The sequence below is a fragment of the Bacillus rossius genome, chromosome 3, assembly GCF_032445375.1.
Source record: "Bacillus rossius redtenbacheri isolate Brsri chromosome 3, Brsri_v3, whole genome shotgun sequence".
NCBI lineage: Eukaryota > Metazoa > Arthropoda > Insecta > Phasmatodea > Bacillidae > Bacillus > Bacillus rossius.
In genome coordinates, this window is record NC_086332.1 from 49,741,341 (window position 1) to 49,764,667 (window position 23,327).

The following is a 23,327-nucleotide window of genomic DNA, read 5'->3' on the forward strand; positions in this document are numbered from 1 at the left end:
TCTTTGATAACGACTAGAATATAAGATTCACGCTGCATTTAATGACCCTTTGACTATGGGCGAAAGCTGTAGGCCACTTAACTATATATAAAAATTAATACATTGGCAACCCTGCTACCTGGATCCGCCACTGTATACTCTATGTCAATAAAATGTTCAACCGACCTCCGTAGCGTAATCGGATGCACACCGGTCTACGTTGCGAGGGGTTCTGGGTTCGAGCCCCGGATAAGGCATGGGTTTTAAGCTACGTACGGCAATTTGATCGATGAATTGATAATAAAAGACTTCGAATAAGAGAGAAATGACCCTATGGCCGGTGGCGCACAGCTGAAGACCACACCATATATAAAACAAAGGAAAAAAATGGCTTGTTCCGGACCTCCCCCACGCGCCACGGCCGGTTTTTTTTTTTTTTTGAACGGTGAGTAAGGAGTTGAGGTGGATGATGGTGGGAGGAGGAGCGCCGCCCGTGGAGCCATCTAGCGGCGCGGGGGCCAGTCGCGCTCGTGCGGCGGGCGAGTGCGGGAGCCGGTCAGTCGCGCGCGGATGTCGTGGGGCGGAGCTGCTCGCGGCCGGCGGGGTCGGCAGCCATGGCAGCGGCGCTAGCATGGGCCCTGCGTGCGGCGTCCTGGGCACGGCGGCCGTGGTGGCGCTCGCTACGCTGCTGGTCACTCTCGACAGGCTGGCGCACAAGGTCAGCTCTCCAATCTCTATACCCAGCACCTTTCGTTCTGCTCCGCTGTCTTCGGAGATACGATCAACTATGTAAAACCATACTTTTAACCACCAAGGGGTGGAATTTCGTAACGACAAAAAGCCTAGTGTTAAGTTAGCCAAAAGCCTTATTATAAAAAAAAATTTCATAAAATCGTTCAGTAATTTACAACTGATACCGGTGCCGGTACAAACATAGTAAAAACAGTATTTCGGGCGACCGCGGCGCTTACGTTAAAGCGCCAACCATCTTCTGTGCAATGGGTTCTTGGTTCGCATCCCCATTATTTTCATGGACGTATCGAGTGGGAAGGGGAAGCTGCTTCCCCACCCAATTTTCTGAAGTAGAAAAAGTGAATAAAACAAGGTGCAATGCCCTGTAGTTAGAAATTTTTTTAACTAAGCCTCACAAATTATTGTTAATTGTATATATACTGTTATTGATTATTATTGTATGGTTTATGAATTCAGGAAAATTCCGAATATTCTCTCTCACACACACACACACACATCTCTAGGTGTTGGTTTTCAGTTTTGATATCGAAGTAGGATAGTTCAGTTATTCAGACAGCCTTAAAGCGGGCCGGTTATGTTTCGCTCCTGCGATCACATACGAGAAAAACGTCGCAAAGTGTTCCGAAATAGTGTCAACATATGGTAAGGGATTAATTTTTAAACTGGGGTTATAAGTATTGTAAGGAGGTGCAAGTGTTATACGAAACGATTTGGCGAAATCCCCTCCTATCATTTTGAGTTCCCTTTATTTTTTAATGGTGTAAGTGTCGCCATATAATCTTGTTTCCCGTTCCTCTGCATCATGTCGCTGCTCCATGATACAGTTTCACCTCGTCTTACCTCTAGATGTCGACGAGACTTTCAATCCAAAATCATTATTAGGTGAGAAAGGAACCGAAATGCGCCAAATCAGTTAAAGCAGTTTTTTGCACCATACCTTATATTTTAGCTTTCAGTATTGAAAATTTGTCTTCGTCAAGGCAGATATCACAGGATATGCAAAGACCATAACACAGTAGCTTATTTACAGTATCATTACAGTTTGTCATTCCCAATAATGAACTTAATACCAAACGCCAATGACTTCTCAGGGGAAGCTACTTAAAGCAGCCAGTCAATATTGAATTCAGGCATTCCTCTTAATTATAACGCTGAAAGTAAGAACATAGTTATGGCCCAGAAAACTGTTGAAACCAAGATTGCATTTCTCGGTTCCTGTCCTTTCCCTTTAGGAGCGTTGGGAAATGAAAGGAGCAGTGAAACCTTTAATTAACCCGCCTGCCGTCGTACCTGCTTTGCGAAAGATAAACCGTCGGGTGAAGTGCTCCCACCTTCCTCATAAAGCTCACCGGGGCGCTTACAGTCCGGACGTAGTTTCCTCAACACTAACATTGCAGCTGACGGATCGACATTGCCCAGGCGATAGGCGCAAGGCAGCCAGTAGGATCTGCGTGTCTGGCTGGTGCACAGTCGCGAAACTTCCCGTTGACAACCCCTGAGATTACATATAGAGGGCGTATCAACATGTAACGCACACGTCGATTTTCAAGTAGCAAAAATGAAATTATTTACTAAAATGATAACCAGAGGACGCTACTGACCTGGACGCAATGCAAGATCTTGTGATTCCACGCACCGATAGCGTTCGTCAGCCACCGATAAAATGACGTTAGTGATTGCATCGTCAACTGTGGAGAAGGAACGAGCTGTGATAAGATTTCTTTGTGCAAAAGGAAAGGGTGTTGGAGAGATACGTTCTGAAATGATGGAAGTCTACGGAAAAGACTGCATAGGTTTATGTCTAGCAGTTTATTTCTTTAGTTGGACCTAAGTTCTCGAAGGGCCGGCTGCAGGGCAGGGCAGCCCGGGTAATCGCCCATGACCCTGCGTCGGTTACTTTTCATTTTAAACATCTTAGCTGGAATATAAGTCCATGAACGGAAATGTCACATAAATGGTGGACACACGTGTAGCAACATAAACCTGTATATGTTAGTCACTTTCGTAAAAATTAAGGGACATGGGCGTAAATCCGGGGGGGGGGGGGAAGCAGGTGGGCCCACCCCCCTGAAATAAAAAAGCCCCTCTCTGAAGGGGCCCGCTTGCACTTTCAAACTCGTAACTATGAAATGGGAATGATAAACTTTACCACCCCCCCCCCCCCCTTCACGGAAATCCTACAGTTCTCCCTTCGCCCATGTTAGGGGACATAACCAAACATACTGGTGTCCGAAATGAAACTTTATGATAGTAAAACTTTTGATAAATTAAAATAGGGTAAAAATTAATTCTAAGTTTTAAAATATGTAAGCAAATTGGCATTACACACATTATAACACATTTCCTGCTTTTAAATTCGCAAGAGGCTTACTAGCGCAGTGATAGAGCGCGCGCTTGTAGCAATGTTCAAATCTCGTCACTGGAACTTTTTTTTTACCTTTTTTTAAATAGCATTGTAATATAATAATGTAATAATAATGTTAAATTAGCTTAGTAAAGTTTGTCTGCAGAACACTAAATTACTGATTTTAGTCGTTTAAACAAAAACAAATATACAAACATATATATATATATATATATATATATATATATATATATACTGCGTGTTTTAAAATATTTCAGGTTGATATTTTAGTAATAACTGTTTAGTGAATTTTAACAAAATAGCCAGTATTTGAATAAAACTCATTGTCGAAAATCAGGTCCAAAACCGGTGTTTTATCGGAGCCGTTTCTAATTTAAAATTTCCTGTTTCGTACTGTTAGTTGATATGTGGCTTTTGCGATTCAGTCATCGAATTATAGCGGCGGGAACAGAAAATATATGTGTGATTCGCATCCAGAAATACTGGCAATTGTAAAGCGACAATTTTATTTATCACTTTATTTATCAGCTAATTGTGATCGAATTAAATATTTGTTAGGGCTTCATATTTCATATAAATATATAATGGTTTGGTTAGACGTGTGTTCCAGAGATAATTAGAGACAATAGGGGGCGTATCTGTAGTAATTGAACTAACCGGGGAATGTTTTTTGCATAAGCTAATATTTTTATTTTCTTGAGGGAGGTTGCGATGTTACAAATATATATTTTTTTTACCTCATAGTGAATAGTGATGAAAACTATGAAGTGAAGGGGTCCTTAATTTGTGACCGCACGCGCGGGCGCGACCCACGCTACGGGAGGAAGGCAGCGCCCCGGCTGGAGTGGGACTGGAAGCCGGGCTATCCGCCCACTGCGCCACCTCGCTGCGTGCCGGCGGGCTTGACTCTGGGCGCGGCGGTGCTGATGCCTTGTCCCGACCATAGGCGTGCCTACAGGGGGAGGGGGGGGGGCAGGTGGGCCATGCGCCCCCCCCCCCCCCTAATGTAATCACTCAGATCGGCATTTTCTCTCATGCGTTCGTTAATATTCGTATATTCCTGGCACTGTGACACTCAAACTGTTTTTCAGCAGTGTTGCAGCGTGCTAATTAACAATATATTTAAACATTTTATCGTTCTGGAAATACAGCCGCCTTAGTTTTTTTAAAACACGAGGTCATGGCCAAGCAAAAAAAAAAAAATATTAACAGGTTTGTGAAAGTTCTGTTTGTCTGAATTGCTGTGTTTGCATTCACTAAAAAGAAGTTCATTTCAAGGTAGATCTGGACCAAGCTATTGGAAAATTCGAGGGGGGAAAATGTGTAAGTACCTTTTAAACATTGTCTATGGAAAAAAAAAAAACATATTTTCAAGATTGTTAAAATTATACGGATATAAATATTAACTAGTAAACATATCTCGTTGGTACTGCACAAAAATATAAACACGGCAATGAGTGAATGTATTTAGGCTATTTAACATTCTAAATTCAGCTTCTGATTACCTAATGGAAATGTCTGGGCACGCCTATGGCCCCGATGTCATGCATGTGAAGTGCACCAGGTCGCATGAACGCCGCGAGCTCGAGGCGACTGTTCCACGCAGTGTTATAGCAGGAACATAGGTTGGATGCGCGGAGCGGAAGGTACTCCACACTTATTTGGATCACAAGTTAACCAGGAACGTATCCCCTCATCACCCTCCCCCCCCCCCTCCCTATACGAACGTCCCTGCAAGTTACACGGAGCAAAAGGAAGTTTCCTGAGAGGAAACATAGGAAAAAAAAAGTTCTTACTATGAGCATTGTCGCCTTTACCATACCCTTTGCAGTATTATATATAAATATATATATAATGTGCCGCGGAAGCATAAGCACTTTTTGCCATAAACCTGACCACAGTTTGACGTTATTTCTAGGGCATACAACCCTAAAATCTACATGTCAAAATTTACATATTTAGGGTAGAAAATAGTTGATTAAATAAGCGAGGTACTCTTTAAACCCCTTGAAACAGCTCTCATGAAAAAAATTTGTTTTTTGACATAGCGTCTCATGCCTCAGATACAGACACACACACATATATGTAACTAGTCCTAGTTAGTGTCTGTGACGAGTGTCTCTCAACTAAGGGTGCAACAAAATAAGGCTGTGTTGTCGCACGAGACTAGGCGCAAGCTCTGCATCCTCCGGCGAGGATTCCTGCGTGGTGCGAGCAGCGCCCTCGCCTGGGGCGTGCCTGAGGGTCACGTGCGGCGTGATGGATGGTCGTCGCCGGCCGGGGTAGAGGCGCGCTTGACTTCCATCCCCCCCCCCCCCCCTCGACAACCACCTTGTCGTAAATACCTTCAACAGAAGATGTTTATTACGAGCAACATATCGGGCATGGGCGTCGCAACCGCGGGGGACGGGGGGGGGGGGGGGGGGGGGGGACACGTCCCCCCAATAATATGTCTTCAATTTCGTCCCCTCCAATAATATATTTAGTTTCGTAGTTATATTATTAATATGATTTCTGTGATACAACCCATATGTTGCGCATGGTGCATTTAGTCCAATCGTGCTAATGTGAGCACTTTTTAATTCGATCTTCGTGTAAAATCAAAATCAGGTCCGATACCGAATACAGATAAATGTTAATTGTGTTTTTAAAAATTTGTTCTCTGAAAATATTTTTTATAAAAAATAAATAATATATTGCAATCAACTATAATTAGAATATTTAGGAAAGAAAAATGGCTAAAAACCACCTTTTTGCACTTTCAAACCCCAAATTTTCCCGGAGGAGGACCCCTGGACCCCAGCTTTTTTCCAGGGGATGGATATTCCTCAACACTAAATCAATTGAAGTCCCCCCCCCCCCAAAAAAAAAATATATATCCTTGCGACGCCCATGTATCGGGTGTTCAAAGTCGCGCAAGTGGTGGTTGCAAACATCCCCGTTGTATCGCACCTTAGAGCGAAGTGGAATTATCAACTAACTTGCCGTGTGGTACCGAGTCTTGACCGTAAAGTGAACTTAACTTAGGGCAGTTTTTTTTTTTTTTTACCAAATTGGCGTCAGTAGCGCCGGGCAGACAGTAGGTACTCTTGAGACCGCTTCCACTAGGATTCCAACCCGTGTTCCCAAACCCCGCTGCACGTGACTCTCCGTCCACGATGTCTGGGGGGCTGCCCTCGGGACAGCGCTGGCCTGATCGCGAGCCCGCGGGCTCTGTAGGATTCATCGCCCAGTTTTACAGTCACCGTCTCATTAATCAAACTGCGATCAGTCCCTATTACGGCTCTTTCATGAGTCTGAATTTGACCGACCAATTTCGGCTGCAGGTTCAACACGAAATACGTCTTGTGATCAAAAATGCTTCCCATGGTTAGAATACGCCTTTAAAGTTAATTGTAAACAAAACTTATTTTTATTTCTAGTAAAAATTTTTTAACATAGAACAATGAGCGTCGGGATTTTTCACTAAACAAATTTCTACACCCACCGCAAAATTTGTTCCTGTTGGAAAAATTGCCTTGAAATAATTCTGGGTAAAAATTTAGTTCCCATGAAATATTATGAAGATTTATTTGCGTGAATTAAATAACTTTTTCAATTAAACATCCAGACGCATGGTGCTCCGTCCTGTAATAAAAAAATATTGTCCAAATCCAACATTAATGGCATATACCAGCTTTGGGAAGCACGTTAGACCATAAGTTGTAAAATGTTTTCAACTTCTTTTGTTGTTGTGATAAACATGCAGCTGAAGTTTGTTGGTCGAATTCAGACTCATCCTGTTGGGCGGCATTTTGTCTTTTTCCTACATATCAGCGATTAAAATTTAACGGAACGCCCGCACCGAATCTCGAACTGAGTTGTTGTGTAGAGGACTGTTTTGTAAGTATGATTGACACGGTGGTGTTTATAGTGTTAGTGCTGGCTGTTTTTGTCGCTCTCTCGATTTACTTGCAAACAAAGCCTCCAACCTTTAAAGGATGATACTACAAATTAATGTAACAAGAAACTACTGTTGCACTGTTCGAAATTATAGTGAATTTTTTTAACTAAGAGTTTACTTGAAATAACCGAAGAGTTCTTCGTAATTTTATAAACTTATACTTATTCTGAAATCCGAGTAGTGAGATTCGTTTTAAACCAGGTAAACACCCGTGTGAAAGAAAGAAGAATGATTTTGTTTTGTACTTAAAAAGGTTTTTGGATGGTTTTGTTAAAATACTGAGATTATTCGTCTGGTTTCATGATCAAACTAAGTGATCTCAATACCCGTATATCGACAAAGATCCATGTATAATTTGTAACCAGAGTTATTAGTAAATTTAAGGTGAAAATATTTAATAGTGTGGCAGAAGAGCCATGGTGACAATAGTTCTGAATGTGATGGTTTCATGCGATTATGTACTACAAGCATAGTCCTCTAGGAAATTGATAATTTCGCTGTTTTTCAGTCGGTAAAGTTTTGGTGGTATTCCGAATATATTAACGAGGGATAATAAAACAGATCCCATTTGACTGCACGTCTCGCAAATGCACACAGTACCGAGCTGCCGGACAGCCACCCTCTTATTTATCAGCTACCGTTTTGACTAATTGGACCACTACACGTGAGCGATGATGTTGAATATGTTCAGCTACACCGCAGCGACTTCACTCTTTTAGACGCCAGCGAGTGAAAGTAGCCCACCTAATAGTGTGCACCCGACCTTAGTTTTTTTTAATGTGTACGTAACCTTTTGGCTCTCGGTATACGGCATTTGGTGGGAGTAATTTCGTGAATGCAGCCGAAGTCAAGGAATAGAAATGTGTAACAATCGCGGTGCTACCATCTGTTGCGGGTGGCGCAAACCATAGTTCACAAAGACAAAAATTACAGTACTGTTTAGTGAGTTTTAACAAGATGGGCAGTATTTTAATAACATTCCTTGTCGAAAATCATTCCCAAAGCCAGGATTTAGTATTTTCTCGAGTATTTTTTTCGCTTTTATCGCAGCCATTTCATTATGAAATTTAAAATTTCGGTCTGCTAATCAAATTATTCGATAGTCGACGTAGCTGCTCCTGCAATGAATTCTAGCGGCGGGTGCAGAAACTATGTGTAATTCGCGTCCAGGAAGGTAGTAAAAAAACAAGTATGTATATTTATCACGCTCGTCATTATTTTGAAGAATTCTACGTTAAATTTAGTGTCGGATTTTCGTATTATCAGTTTATTTGCAACATTTTAACACATGCATTTGCTTGTTACCATGGTTACATGTTACACATCACTCACTTTTTTTTTTTTTTTTAGTTCCAAGCGTAGTCCTAGAGTCTCCGGAACGAAAGGACGCTCGACGCGAGGTAAGAGGTCTCAGGTGTGCACACTCCTTGAGCAGTAGAGGGTCCCACTTCTCCGTGTAGTGCCTACGTGACCGTACATCGGGAAACTCGTAGGGTCAGCTGGTTGAACACCACAACCACCGCCTGCAGCTTGCCATGGTTCATTTACACGTTTTGTGAGTTAAGGTAAATGACAAGCATAATTACTTCGCGTGATTTACAGCAGTAGAGAAAACGCGACAATTTATTTATACGGTTAGGAGTGAGATTTTAATATGCGCCTAGCAGCACTGAAATCAGTAGGCGTACGGTCTTCAACGTGTAATGAAATTTCTAAGTCTATACTCGTAAGCAATGACCGAGGTAAAATACGAAACCAATGTGTAATTGGAAAGAAAAAACAACTTTAAAATCAGTGGGTTTTGACTGCAAACATTTCAAATATATTTTTTTTACCCTGAACAGTTTTAAGTTTTTAGTCGAATCTCACTGATTTGAAAATTTTTTTACAATCTAATGTTTAAAATAAATATTGCGCCTTAGAAATAATGTCTTCTCTCCTACTGCAAAGAATATATGCTACATATGACTCTTAATCAACATTTAAAATTTGGCTTTTGTTATGTATAGTATCGAAAAGTTAAATACATAAAATCGACTGTTTGAGTTAAATTGAAACAGAGTCGGTCATATTGTAGAAAATTTGTAGTATAGCAGATGACATATGTACTATGGTTGGGTTAGATTTGTAGGTACATCAAGTATCAAATTTTCTGGACGCGAATCACACACTTACTTTCTTCACCTGTCGCTAGAATTCGCTGCCTGAATCGTAAGCGTTGATTGCCACCATCACGTTAACATAGCATCACGATACAGATGAAAATTTTAAACTATTAGAAACTGCTCCGATTAAAAAAAAACTTTGAAAAAAAAATCCTAAACCCAGGTTTTGGACATGATTTTTTGACAAGGAATGTTATTAAAATAGTGTCAGTCTTATTAATTAAAATTCATTAAACAGTTAATACTATTGATGCATACGTCGGAAGATACGGGTGACCAAGTACAAGTTTACAGTAAGGCATACGAGGCGACAAAATTTATTTGACTCAAGGCGAACGATGCAAATAATATAGACCAAGAATATTCACAATAACTGCATTGAAGTCGTTATTCTATAGCGTAGTGGTTTCCATGAGGCCCCCAGCCGGAATGTGTCGCGGTGTGGAAGCTCCGTCAGGGAGGCCAAACTGTGGCGCGAGCCACCGAACAGTGCGCGGGAATCGGCAACGCCAGGGAGGCCAAAGAGCGGTGCTGCTAGGACGCCTTGTTTACGTGCTTACGCCAATGATGTGTCAACATCTAACCTTGGTAACGAGCAAATTCATTTTTTTTCTCACGTTAAATTTATAAATCTATACTTCTATACTAATATTATAAAGATGAAGAGTTTGTTTGTTTGTTTGAACGCGCTAATCTCAGGAACCACTGGTCCGATTTGAAAAATTCTTTCATTGTTGGATAGTACATTTATCTAGGAAGGCTATAGGCTATAATATATTATCAATAACATTAGGGATCCTTACTAAAAGTCCAATTTAGAATCAAATGCGTTGGAGGAGGTTAGATACAACATGCAGTACACGTACGAATTGTGTGTTGACAATGCCGCAGGCGCATAGAAGTTTATTTCCTATTGCCTATTAACATTGTTGCCACGCACTAGATGCCTTATCATTCTTAATTTTCCGATACAATAAAAAACACCCGTGTGATATTAACAACGAAGCAATCAGTACCCTCATAAGAGTTCAATTAGTATTTAATTACTTTTTATCACTTTAAATCGCAAACCTAAACTATTGTTTTTTTTCCTCTCTCTGTGTTTAATTTGTTTTTATTGCCTTTTTTTTCAAGTATATATATTTTACAGACTTGAAACTTCACAGTAATGTTCCTTATGTTACGCAGGATGACATTTTCCGAAAATTAGATCCCATGGGTGGTTAAAACCAGGCAACAGTGGGTACTTTGTCTGCATGAGAACAGGATTTTGCATTGTTCATGCCTTCTGCGTCTCCATGGCAACGGGCATCGCGCGGCAGTGGCGTACCCACAAGGAGGGGCATGTATAATGAGGGGCGCAAGAGTGATCTGCCTGTAGACTGCCGTAGCGAAGTACCGGTACATCAGTTGTACGTTGCGTGCACGAGTCGGGAAACAATCGGTGCTATTCATTTTCTCTCCGGTACATTATACAGCATTGTAATAAATTTTCACTGAATTTTTTTATTTACCATTACTGTAAATGGGAGATGTGGCTTAATTTTTTTCCATTAGTATAGCCGTGCGAAGCCGGGTCGGGCAGCTAGTAAACTTATAATACGATACTCTGACACTATAGAGATACCATATGTAAGAAGTTATACTTTTATGACATTACTGAAATACTAACCGAAAACATTTTAAAACACATTATAACATTAAGTTTATGTTTGTTTATTTGTTTTTGCCTAAACGACTGAAATAATTTTGTAAATACTTCCTGCAAACAAACCTTACCTTATTGAGCTGATTCAACATTATTATACAATAGATTATTAGTTAATTAAAAAAGTAATTTTTTTTTCTTACGACTAGGTTTGTACAATGTTAAAAATTCGTCCTTTGAATTTACAAGCGCACGCCCTCTATCGCTGTGTTACCGAGGCTATTGGGTCTTTAAAAGGGGAATGTGTGTTACCATCATTGTAACGTAGTTTCATTGCGTATTTTACAGCTTGTGATTACTTTTTAGTATTAATATTTTAGTTTACCAAATATATTCCAGGGTAGTTTCACTATCATAAAGTTTCGTTTGGCACACCAATACGTTTGGTATGTCCCCTAACCTTTAAGAAAGTGACTACACCGGTTTAATGTTGCTGCACGTGGGTCTACCATCTTTGTATAACATTTACGTTCATCGACTTCCGTTCCATTTTCACGAAATTACTTTTTAATTAATTAGTTTTTAAATTTATTTATTTCAGCAATAAAATACATATTTACAAAGAAAATAGCACGCTCCAGCTGACTCAGATCTTTCGTGCTTAAAAATAAATACATGATAAAGAAAAACAACACAAAAGTACAATAAATATCATCATTACAAATTCCAGGAAAAAGTATAAAAAACCCAGAACACAGCAAATAAATAGTGAACAGTAATGAATTAAAAAACGACCCGAAGTAATGAAAGAAAGATGGAGAGTCGGAAAATTCACGAAATTACTCCTACCAAATGCCGTATACCGAGTGCACACGTGTGTACACGTCAACAAAAAAAATCACAAACGGTCAAATAATGTCACGTTTCCGTACCACGAGCGCATGGGACGCAAGGCTCGGACGATGATACCGGCATCACAGTGATGGCTGTGCGTGCGACAGTTCTGGCGGACGCGAAATGTTTTGGGAAGGCGAAGGTCGCCGCTCGGGGCAATAATTATTCATCCGCCCGGACAGCGCCCCCCGGCCGCTGTGGCGCGGGCGAGCTCTTATTTCGCTCTGCGTCGGGAAGTGTGACGAATGGCGCGGCCTTTCGCTCTTCGCCGTCCCGAGCGTGCGGCCGGGTGGACGGCCGCGGCACGAGTCGAGTAGTCGAGTAGTCGAGTCGAGCACGCCGACTTCTCCGAGGCGTCGACGTCACCGGAGCGTGAAGACAGGGGACGCACCACAACGCCGAACGTACAATAACGCCGAATACCATAACGCCGAATGTCAACACAACGCCGACAGCTAGAAAACTGCTGTGTACCACAACACCGAATTACCACAACGCCGAAAAATGTCATTGCAGGACTGCCACAAAGGTTACGTTAGGTAAGGTTAGCACAAAAATTCGTTCAGTTTTTCCATTTTGCTCCTGTGGTCCCCCCCTCCCTGCAAAATCATTTTTCGGCGTTGTCGTTCACAGTAGTTTTCTAGCTGTCGGCGTTGTGGTCAATTTTGACATTCGGCGTTATGGTATTCGGCGTTATTGTACGTTCGGCGTTGTATTTCGGCGTTGCGGTAACGACCCGTGAAGACACGCGTGGCGGTCAGAGGGCAGCGGCAAGTGCATGCTTCAGCTACCCAGTTACCTGCCGAACACACAGGCGGCGGCGTTCCCATGGCATGTTTGCTTCTGCACTCGGAAACTTGCGCGCAATCTTGTGCACTCACCTGTACTCTTGTATACATTCTTAGAAACCACAGTAAATTTACTGTCTTTACAGCGAAGAATTCGTCGGTTTAAATATAGAGTTCTTCGTAATTTCTTATAGCTGAAAATTCGTGGAAACTGCGCCGTATAGGTATAAACTTCCAATTCTGTTTTTTTTTTTTGACGGGATAACGTCTTATAAATCGATTAACGTCGGCTGCGCGCACGAAAAATTGTCACGTTCCGCCTGAGCCGAGTGTGCAAGAACCGGCCAACCACCGTGCGAGAAAATCTTCTATAATATCAAACAGGTTAAGGCGGGCTTTTTAACTAATTGTTCATGATTATATAAAAAAAAATATTTAAATTAAATTTGCAAAAAATGTAAATAATATTTGAAAATTAAAAAGTAAAAAAGTATGCAATTTTTCATCAATGTTTTCTTATGACGTTATTACGTAAAATTATCGTCCGTAAACTGACTTTACAGGCGAACCCCCCCCCCCTTTTTTTTTAAGGAAACACATTTATAGAAAAAAAAATAAGAATGATTTTGCAGAGATATTAAGTTTTTTAATGTTTTGCTAGTATTCTAAATATTTTCGTGGATTCATAACCAAAGTAAATGAATAATAATAATATTAATAATATTATATATTAATAATAATTGTCCGCAAATTCACGAAGATAACGGTAATTTTAAGAAGATCCTTGAAGAAGTTGCAACCAGCGTTCTTCGAAATTTTAAGGTGAAAATTTTTAACAGTGTACTTGCACACTATATGTGAAGTAACACTTCAAACTTAAAAATGATAAAAAATTTATAGTCGATTATCTGCACAGGTCAGAAAAACTGTAGGCTAAATGGCACTGTCAATTTACTGGCTGTTTTACGAGTCATTTTCCTCTGATAAACGATGTGTTCTTCGTAGTTCCAGATAGCTGCATGCTGCATTTATGTTGTAAACAAACTGGAGTCCCAACTTCCAGCGCGCTGTGTTTCGATGTACAAAATGTAAACACGCCCATGGGAGAAGGAAAGGTCACGTGCCATGGACAATAATGTTTTGTTAACACTGCGAAAATGATCATCATGAGTTCGCGTTCAAAGACTCGAAGAAAGTAAACTCGGCACTCGTATATTTACGAAGATAGTCATAAACCCCTGGAAAAATGGTAACAAATATGATTGAAGTGATAGGATAATGACCCGGAAAAAAAACTGGAATGGCAGTATGAGCTTCGTTCCATAAAAAACAATATAATCTACATTCATGGAGCCAGGTGGCGCAGTTGCAATGCACTGGACTCGCACTCCAGACCTCGCTGGTGAAGAAGTAAAGGCAAAGTAAAAACGTATTATGTAACCTAAATCGGTCTATGGTTTCGCTTATGGTATGAATTCGAACGCTTCTGAAGTTTGCAATGCCGTATTTACAAGTAAAATGATTCCTAGGATCTATTTCAGCATGATTTTATCTTCATTTGCTATTGCGGACACGCACTTAGAAGTAATTTATAGTACGTATGTGTGAAACTTAATTAACTGATAATATTGAGTCGTCAGTATGGACCCATTTTCCGACTGTCATTTGCAAAGCAACACGAGAAGTTTATAAACACTGTGGACTGAACACCAGAGGCAGTATTACGTAGACTGTAAGTACTACTTTTGATAACTGTTAGATTTGACAAAAGTTATGTGACGCACACTATACCTAGCGAGAATTATTGCGGACTGAATGTATTCTTTAGGAAGTCCCGTACCTGGGTCCATATGAAGTGCAGAGCTTCGCAAAAAATATTCCACAGGATTTCAAACTGCTCAAGATATCCGAGTGGGATATGTTTACAGAAAGCATCTAAGAATTCGCTGAAGGCAGATAAGTAGTTCTAGGTCTGTATTATTTCATATTTAAACTGCATTTTCACAACAAAAACAAATTACTACAACGCGTATTTTCATAATAGTTTTCACCCTTGAAAAATTCCGTACAGATTCTTGATTCTTGAATTCACTCAACGGACTTGCATTACACCTTTATCTTAAAATCTCCGTCATATAATGTTATGGGTACAGCTCAAATCTCATAGTTGCCTCATGCACGACGAAAAGACTGCGTGCCAGTCCACAGACTTGCGCTTTAGGGGCTCGCCTATGGAGGGGTGTATTTGTGTTAGTGAGGTGGGATGAACAGCGTGACTATCGCTGGTGCTTCTAGCGCGGCATCGCCTCAAAAGCGCAAGGCTCTGAACTGGCGCGCAGTCTTCTCGTGCGTAGAGCAACAACTGTGAGATATGGTTGGTAACCATAATATTATATGGTAGCGAGATGATGATAAAAGTGTACTGCAAGTCCCTTAAGGGGCCCGCCTCGTCAGCGGTGTATGTGTGTTAGTGAGGCGGGATGATAAGCGTGACACTCGCTGGTATTTCTAGCACGGTATCGCCTCTAAGCGCAAGTCTCTGAACTGGCGCGCATTCGTCTCGTCGTCACAGGATAACTGTGAAATTTGAGCGGTGACCGTAACATTATATGGCGGAGAAATTAAGATAAAGGTGTTATGCAAGCCCCTTAAGTGCTTTCAAGAATCTGTACTGATTGTTTTATGCCTAAAAATTACTCTGAAAACACGCGTTTTAGGCATTTTAACGCTTCTAAAAATACAGTTTAAAAACTTAATCCGAAATTAAAAGTACTTTTCGGTCCTCAGCGAACTCTTAAATGCTATTCGTAAATAGGCCCCACTCGGATATCTTGAGTAGTTTAGAAATCGCGTTGTTTTTCCTGAAGCTCTGCACACCGTATGTGTGCCCAGGTAGGCGGGCCCCTTAAATGCTTTCAAGAATCTTCACCGGGTTTCTCATGCCTGAAAAGTATTCTGAAAACACGCGTTTTTAGCCGTTTATCACTCCTCTAAAAATGAATTTAGATGATTACGGAAACGTATTCTCGAATGCTTTTCGTGAACAGACCGTGCCGAGCGCGCCAGATGGCGGCGCTGCAGAGTTGCAGCGAGATGCGACCAGTCCCTCGACGCTGCGCTCCAAAACACTTTTTGGCCAGTGTGTCAGTGAACCGCCGAAGGTCGGTCGGTTTGCCGCGCGGGTGCGGGGCGCTCGCCGCGAGTTGCCCGTGTCTCCCGCCAGTCCGCGCTGCCGTCGCGTCCCACGCGCCAGGTACAGTCGCTCCACAATTACAACGTTTGCGGCGCGGCGGAACGTTGCTGTTGGAGTCGCTGTCGCGATTGCGCGCGGTTAGGACGTTCGTGGGCCGACCACTGAACGGCTCGCCAGCCAAAATAACTGTCGAAACCATGTGTTATGGCGTGCACGGTTGTCACATTGTGGAGGTTACAAAATCTTATGTCGCTTTATGTAGCCTATCAGTATTTAAAAAAAAAAGTGTTTGAAAGCTTGTAAGTAGTACATTAAAATATATAGCGTATCAAATTGCTACTCTGTGTTAAGTAATTTGAACAAAAGCGTGATCATCTTATTCCGTTTGAATATTAAATGTAAACAAACATGCGTCGTTGTTTACTTTAGCTGATTTGACAACAAATTCGTAAGGGCTAGTTGAGTTAGATTACGTAAGAATTTACATTATAAATTCATCCTGTCCTTAAAATATAACTCTGTATACGAGTGTAATAGCTTGTGAATGTCGTTGAGTCGTATGTATATCGTAAATGGGTTTGTGGTGTGCACTTAATGTGCGAATGGAGTGGAGTTCGATGTAAATCGAAGTATGATACTTTCTTCTCAGTAATACACGATTATGTTGTCTACGTACTTTACATAACTGATAAACAAAAGTAATTAATACCAATTTTAATTACACTCAATGGATAATTTAATATAGCATGAACATAACTCGATTCTCAAGAAAATTACACAAAACTCTACAATGAATATGCGTTACATTAATGCTCTAATACTGTAAGACAATGGCAAGCCAGTGGAATGTCATGAAAGTGATGACTCAATTAAACCCAATACTATACACAGTTCTATAGTAAATATTTGACTAAACTCACGGTGTACATCATATCATAAAAAAAAAAAACTAATATTCTAGTTTGATTGCATTTCACAAAGTAAAATAAAGTTCTTTTCGTCGATACAATGTTACAATTTACAAAAGTTCAAATGCAACTCAACTTATCTCTCGTAGTCTATATATTAACAAACATTCGAATGGCTTCAGTTTTTTTTTTAGACAGGCAGACATAATTAACCAATATATAAATATATTTTAGGGAAGACTTCAATAATATCAATTAATTTAATCACTAAAATACAGCCTAAAATCAGAACAATCAAAGGCTCTGATACCGATAGCAAATCACATTAAATTTCGTGATGCAGAATATGTACCTAAAATCAAACGATTGCAGTTCCCGTTGCCTAAGTGGCAGTGTATTAGTAGGACCAACTCACTCGGCGGAATACTTATATATAGAGCGATAGTTTAAAATAGCATTTCCTACTAATTCCACTATTTTAATTTCAACATCGTTAAAAACACTAACTTCAAAGTTTACTAACTGAAAATTCACAAAATAGTTCATAGATCTAAACTGAATGTTAACGTTACTCGTAAAACATCACTGACGTAAAATAAACATTGTTAAATTATTTTTCAAACAAGTTTAAGGCAGGTCTGCATGGTTGTGCCTCGAAGCAATGAAAAGTATTTCTCATTTTATTAACCTGCAAAGTTTTTGGTTAGACTTTACTTATTTGACTTTTCAAGTGGTTTTTTTAGATTCCAAAAGATCTCGAAGTTCGTAGAGGCTGCAGAATATAGAAGGAAAAAAGAAAAAGCAAGTACCAAAATTACGTAGAAATAATCACAAATCATATAAATACACACTAAAATTAAAAATTAAACAATACATCTGATACGTACCTATCTATGCCTACAGAGTATTCGTCATTCAGGCCATTATGACTTATGCATGGTATTGTGCCTAAATTCGTTTTCGAAACTTCCATTTGGGAATTTAGGCTATTGGGAGTTACGATAGCCGAATTCTAACCAAAGCTAGCTAGCAGTGGCAAACTTAAAAATATCGTATGCGTGATTATTTTGATTTTATAAAATGAAACCTTTTTACAGCCGTAGAGTAATATCAGAATCGGATCCGATGTTAGCATTATAATTATGACAATTCGTATAGACATGTCCAATATGGTTATGTATCATATTTTAGCTATCATATACACATTAATTCGTTCTTAAATTCCATCGAAGACGTGGACAGACACTAGTAAAAATAATGGTTTAACTTCAACGCATGGTTACACGTGTTTCAAATATTAGTGTACCATAAAAATGTCCTTACTCTCTTACGTGTGAAATTTCACTTCTAACATACATGGCGGCCAAGCAGCACATCTAGTGATTTGTGCGTTATTTTAATTACTAACTAATTGAAAGAAAAATGTAGGTAAATTTATTCATTAAGCTTTTTATCTTTCAAGGATAATGGATCAAACACACTTTGCAACTGTGTAAACAAATATGTTACAAACAAAAATAAATCGTCATAAATGCTGAAATTTTTGCTTTTCCTGCTAAAAGTTGCTTGGTACCATTTACGTGAAAATTGGCGCGAAATTGATACCTTCGAGTTATTTTTGTGCGGTATTAAACGAATTAGTGTAATTTGCCAGATTCTTTAATTTGCATTTTAAATCCATAAATGTATAAGCTGAAACGTGGTACTTTGTGACTTCAGAGCTTAAATGGCGAATTAGGTACAAGACTTAAACGAATAATAAACGCGTTCGTCTCGGCATTTATCACGACATTTAAAGTTCTTGTCCAAAACCTGAAATAAAGTAAAGCATGTTATATTTTACCGTGAACACGCTATTACATAGTATATAAAACACCTAAAACAATTTCTGCTTTCTTCATTACTGAGGTGAGCACTATATCATTATTAATTTCCTGCAGAAGTGACTCTCGGAAAACCTTTTAGGTTGCATTAGAAAACTTAACAAAAAAAAGCAAGAGCCCAAGGAATTTACACGCAACAGATACAATTAAACTACGTTAGTTTATAAAACACGCAAGTTCCAAGATAACACCAACCCCGCAACTGCTGATGAAATTTTCATCTAAATTTTTTCATTGTTATTTTTTTTCTTCAAAAAACCTGTTAATTTATTTTAATTTGAATCAAAGGCATTATTTCCGTTCACTGTGCATAGTTGTTTTTAAAAATGTAAACGTGATAAGTGTGATGAAAATAAAATTCTAGCCTTCTATAGGCCTACATATTTCGTCTACATTGAAAGTTTTCGGAACACTTTATTTAAAATATACAGTCATTTTCGCAACTTTCGGGGCATAAATTTAACGAGTGACATGAATGCCAAGACAAGAATTTGTTTAAAGGTTAATATGTCAGATAAAGAATCCCTACAAAGTTACAGGCACAAACAGTAGCGCGCAAATTTTAATTTTGCATGTTTCAAGGCTGAAAGGGCGCGCAAATTTGAATTTGGTGGGTTTCAAGGCTGAAAGGGAGCGCGATCATATTTCCTGCCATCTATTAAATTTATGTCACGCAATTTGCGATCATCCTGTAGAAGGCGGAAATGCAAGCAGTTTGAAAGTTTGCTGATTCGTGCATTGCGTTTTTCCCGTTTTATTTAGTTTATAACTGACCTTCGAAAACATCTTTATTGAAATTTTTGTGTATAGATTTTATTGTGTTCTTGCATTTATTGTGTAGACTATGAACCTGGCCTTTAACTCCATGGGAAATCAGCTTAAAATAATTCTACAAGAGTTTAGCAGCACTTTAATAATTTTTGGGGGATACCATGTGCTAAGTGTTTTTGCTGTAATATTATTAAAACCTTAGAACGAACTATAATTCAATGCTTTTCTTTTATAATTGAAATAAAATATAAACTACTGTATTGAATATTTTTGTAGGTACATTCTGGTCTCCGTAGTGAAAATGGCTAGTCGACATTCAATGCGCGATGCGCCCTTTCCAATCCTCTTAAGGTTAGTTTAAGTCTCAGTGAATTATCCACACAGTTAGAAATTACAGTAAATTTACGCACTTCTCAACCCAGAAATATCCTGAAATAAACGGAGAGTTCTTCGTAGGCTCAGATAACTACATCTTCGAGGAAAAACTACAGTTTCCACATTCAGAACTCTGTGTTCCGTTGTAAACAAGGTAAACACATACAGTAGCGGATACAGAGGGGGGGCTAAGGGGCTCAAGCCCCCTCCAAAAGCATCTGGGTCCACTATTGTTTTAGTGTTTGCCTTGATAAAACCTAGTTTTAGCTGGGTCAAGCCCCTCCCAAACCAAAATCCTAGATCCGCCACTGAACACATACACGGAAGTAAAATTTTTTTTCGGTAGGCTCTAAGCGTTTTTTGATGCTTTGATAATGTAATAAGGTAATTATTTTTGATTCTTGTTCAAAGTAAGTGATCTCACCACCATAAACTTACGAAGATAGCTGGCGTGGTGGTAAAACAGCAAGTACCTGGCATTTTGGATGTTTGGGGTTCAAATCCTAGTTAAGCCATCTTCAGTTGCAAGGTTTTCCCATCTTTCCGAGAAAAAAAAAATACAAGCAAAAGCTTAGAAAATTCGTTGTCATGGTCCGTGGCTAGGGGTAGGTATTTTAAGCGAAAAAAAAAAATTCAACGTCCATCAGACTACAATATGGTATGCTCGAGCGAATTAGTTTCCTTCCTTGCAATTAGTGGCCGTCTGCGAGAGAGGCCATTGCTTTATTTTGGCTGGGCCAGTCAGGACACGTTTGCTTTCGCAATTAATTACTGTAATTAGTGTGCTGGCAGTAGACGGGTACCTGAAATAAACTCACTCAAATCACGAAGCACAGAGAACGCTACATCGTTTTTTTTTTTTTTTTTTTTTAGCTCGCAGCTAGTCTCGAAATCTTTCCGCGAAAAATAAACACCACTAGTCATTAGTCACGGCTAATTCCTTCCCCAATTTCCCCGACTGCGTTCACTGCACGTGTCTTACCGTCTCGCTGCAGACTAGGAGTAGAACCCGAGTGAAATAGACAGACGACCGATGAAGGCATGTCAAACCAGGAGAGTGCTAAAAACATAATTTGAAAAAACATAAATTCAGCTATATAAGGTTGCAAATATATTTTGGAAATATTATTGCAATCCTTGGTGGGCAACATTAGTGTGTTTCCTCCACATTCCAGCCCTTTACACAGAAACTGCAGGAATTGTGTTCCCAAGTGCAGTCTATATTTCATGCCATTATGCTCATGTTTAAGTATGTCCTTCATACAAACTTGACATGTGTGTTTCATGTATTTATTAACATTAATATATAATTTATGTATGACTTGTCTTAACGTAATCAAACAATTGGCTTAGAAATAAAGTATTAAAACAGTCAAATAAAAATAAACAAAACATATGTCCAGTTTTATTTTCTCAAGCAAAATCATTACATAAATGTGTAAACGTTGGAGTACTGAAATTCAACTATTCCCTGAGATTATGGAGTCACAAACAATTTTCATTTTAAAATTCGAATATAAAGAATACTTGATTGTAAAAAAAAATATGTAATGGTTATCTTTCACAAATTCCTGGGAAATATACTTTGCTCATTAGATGGGACAGTGGTAGGGTGTGGTCGATATCATGTTAGGCTTGCTTCAGTTACTAACATGGCAGAGATCGCACGCAGCCGCTCTGACATATTGCTTGCACGGTGATGACACAGTCCGCGCCTGCGAGGCTGTGGCAGCTATGCTCCTGGACCCAAACCCCTCCCCTCCCCCGGACAAACAGTGAAAAGTATGCTGGAACCAGCGGGGCGCCAGTTGAGTTTCGAGGATTTTTTTCCAATGCTTGGGTTTAGCCTGACAGAAAGGAAATTACAAGTCTGTTGCTAATGTGATTCATCGGAAACGTTACAAGTAATGAGGTACATGCAGATCGCCTTTGCATTAAGTATTTGTTTATTTTTAAATTGTGGGGCTTTAAAAAGTTGTTCATTAGGTAATAAGAGGAGGCACTTGGGGCAATATTCTATGACGTTTGGGTAAGATAGCGAATAACAACTGCCTTGTTGGGAGACAAACCTAACCTAACTCGCGGTTCGTATGCCATAACGTGTCCAAAAGGAATCCTGTATAGGAAACAAATCGGCAACCGTTTTAAAGAATATGCCCTTCGAGAGGCTGTAAGCAGGAAGCAGGTTTCAACGCATTCTAGCGTACATTTCAGATCCATGGATACTTTTGCTACAGCTAAATATTAGTGATTGCGGCACCATTGCCCAAAAATAGAATGACATTTCTGATTATCTTGTTATTACCATTTAAGTGAACAAAATGTATTCCAGGATAGTTTTCGCTATCATAAAGTTTCATTTGGCACACCAACCAACACGCTTGGTACTTACGTCTCTCAATGTTCATGAAAACGACTATACAAGAGTTAATGGCGCCTGACGCGGGTCTGCCATCTGAACGAAATCAACGAAAAAGTGAGCTCTGCTCATGCGTGGAATTTGGACAGCAAAGCAGCAAAGGATGGAACACTTAAAATGAGGGACTGGCCGTGTCTTATCGTGCACTAGGAATACGGTTAGGATACAGGTGTAGCATATTCCAACACCTAAATCCTTATTTCGTGTCTTGGAATACCGGCCTTAGAGTCATTCTCTCGACGGCCCAGCGCGTGGCCCGGAGAGAGGCATAGGGCTATCGGCGCCTCGCGCTTTTTTGGGAACGCCATGTTTTGTAAACGCCCGTCGGAGCGGCTCTTCCGCGTGCTATCCGCACGTCCGAGCGTAAACTGACGGATCCGTATTGTCGCAGTGGCCCAGGCCGCATTCCGTAGCGCCGTCGGATGCGCGACTGCTTTCGGCGCGAGAAGTTCCAGGGTTCGAGTCCTGGGCAAGCGCGGCTCCAGAGTGTTTGGGAAAAGGGGGGAGGATGCTTGGGGCTTTAGCCCCTCCCGAGGCAAAATTTATTTACAGCCGGTAGAGTGATATCAGAATCATGAGGGTAACGGAAGGTAGTTGGTAAAGGAGCTAACGTGTGTAACGTATGTAAAGAATACCAATCGATGACGGGGGTTAAAAAAAAAAGTTTTCAATTTGAAACTTCTTAACAGACGGTTACAGATGACAGCACCAGCGTATGACTTTGTGTACTTTCCAATAATTTTGTAAACGTTTTCACGCTTCTGCAACCCGTAATTCGCAGCTCTAAACTCTAAACTCTGAGGTTTGATCCGGTTTTAGCATTAGAATTGTGACAATTTGTATTGAGATTTCCAATAGGGTTAAATATCAAGGTTTAGCTATTGTAAATCCATTAGATTCCTTCTTAGATTAAATTTTAATCGTAGACACACTAGTAAATAAAATGTTTATTTTCATTGCATGATTACGCGTGCTTAAAATATTAGAGTAGCTTAAAAAAATCCATATCCCTCATATCTGTTAAGTATCACTTCTAATGCACTTAACGGTTCCGGACCTTTTTAATTTTTTATTTTTATGGTACATTTATGTTAAATTCTAAAATTCATTTGTTTTACTTTTATTTCATCAAAGGTTGTGTTTAACTATTAAGCTGGAATCACAATGCCCCGACGGGTCCGACACGACAGGCCCGACAAACTGTCGTGCAGCATCTCAGCATGACAAGATTTAAAAGCGTAGG

The 23,327-nt window shown here is 39.9% G+C and overlaps 1 protein-coding gene across 2 annotated transcripts in view; it reads left to right on the forward strand.

Annotated features, from left to right (window-relative positions):
- Positions 1-502: 502 nt before the first annotated feature.
- The window catches only part of LOC134530659 (kinesin-like protein KIF11), a 143,368-nt gene continuing 120,543 nt past the window's right edge, over positions 503-23,327 (forward strand). For both annotated transcript variants that reach the window (XM_063365693.1, XM_063365694.1), the window contains exon 1: positions 503-697. In XM_063365693.1, the coding sequence (XP_063221763.1) occupies positions 611-697 (87 nt within the window). In that variant the 5' untranslated portion in view covers positions 503-610. The remainder of the gene's footprint in view (positions 698-23,327) is intronic.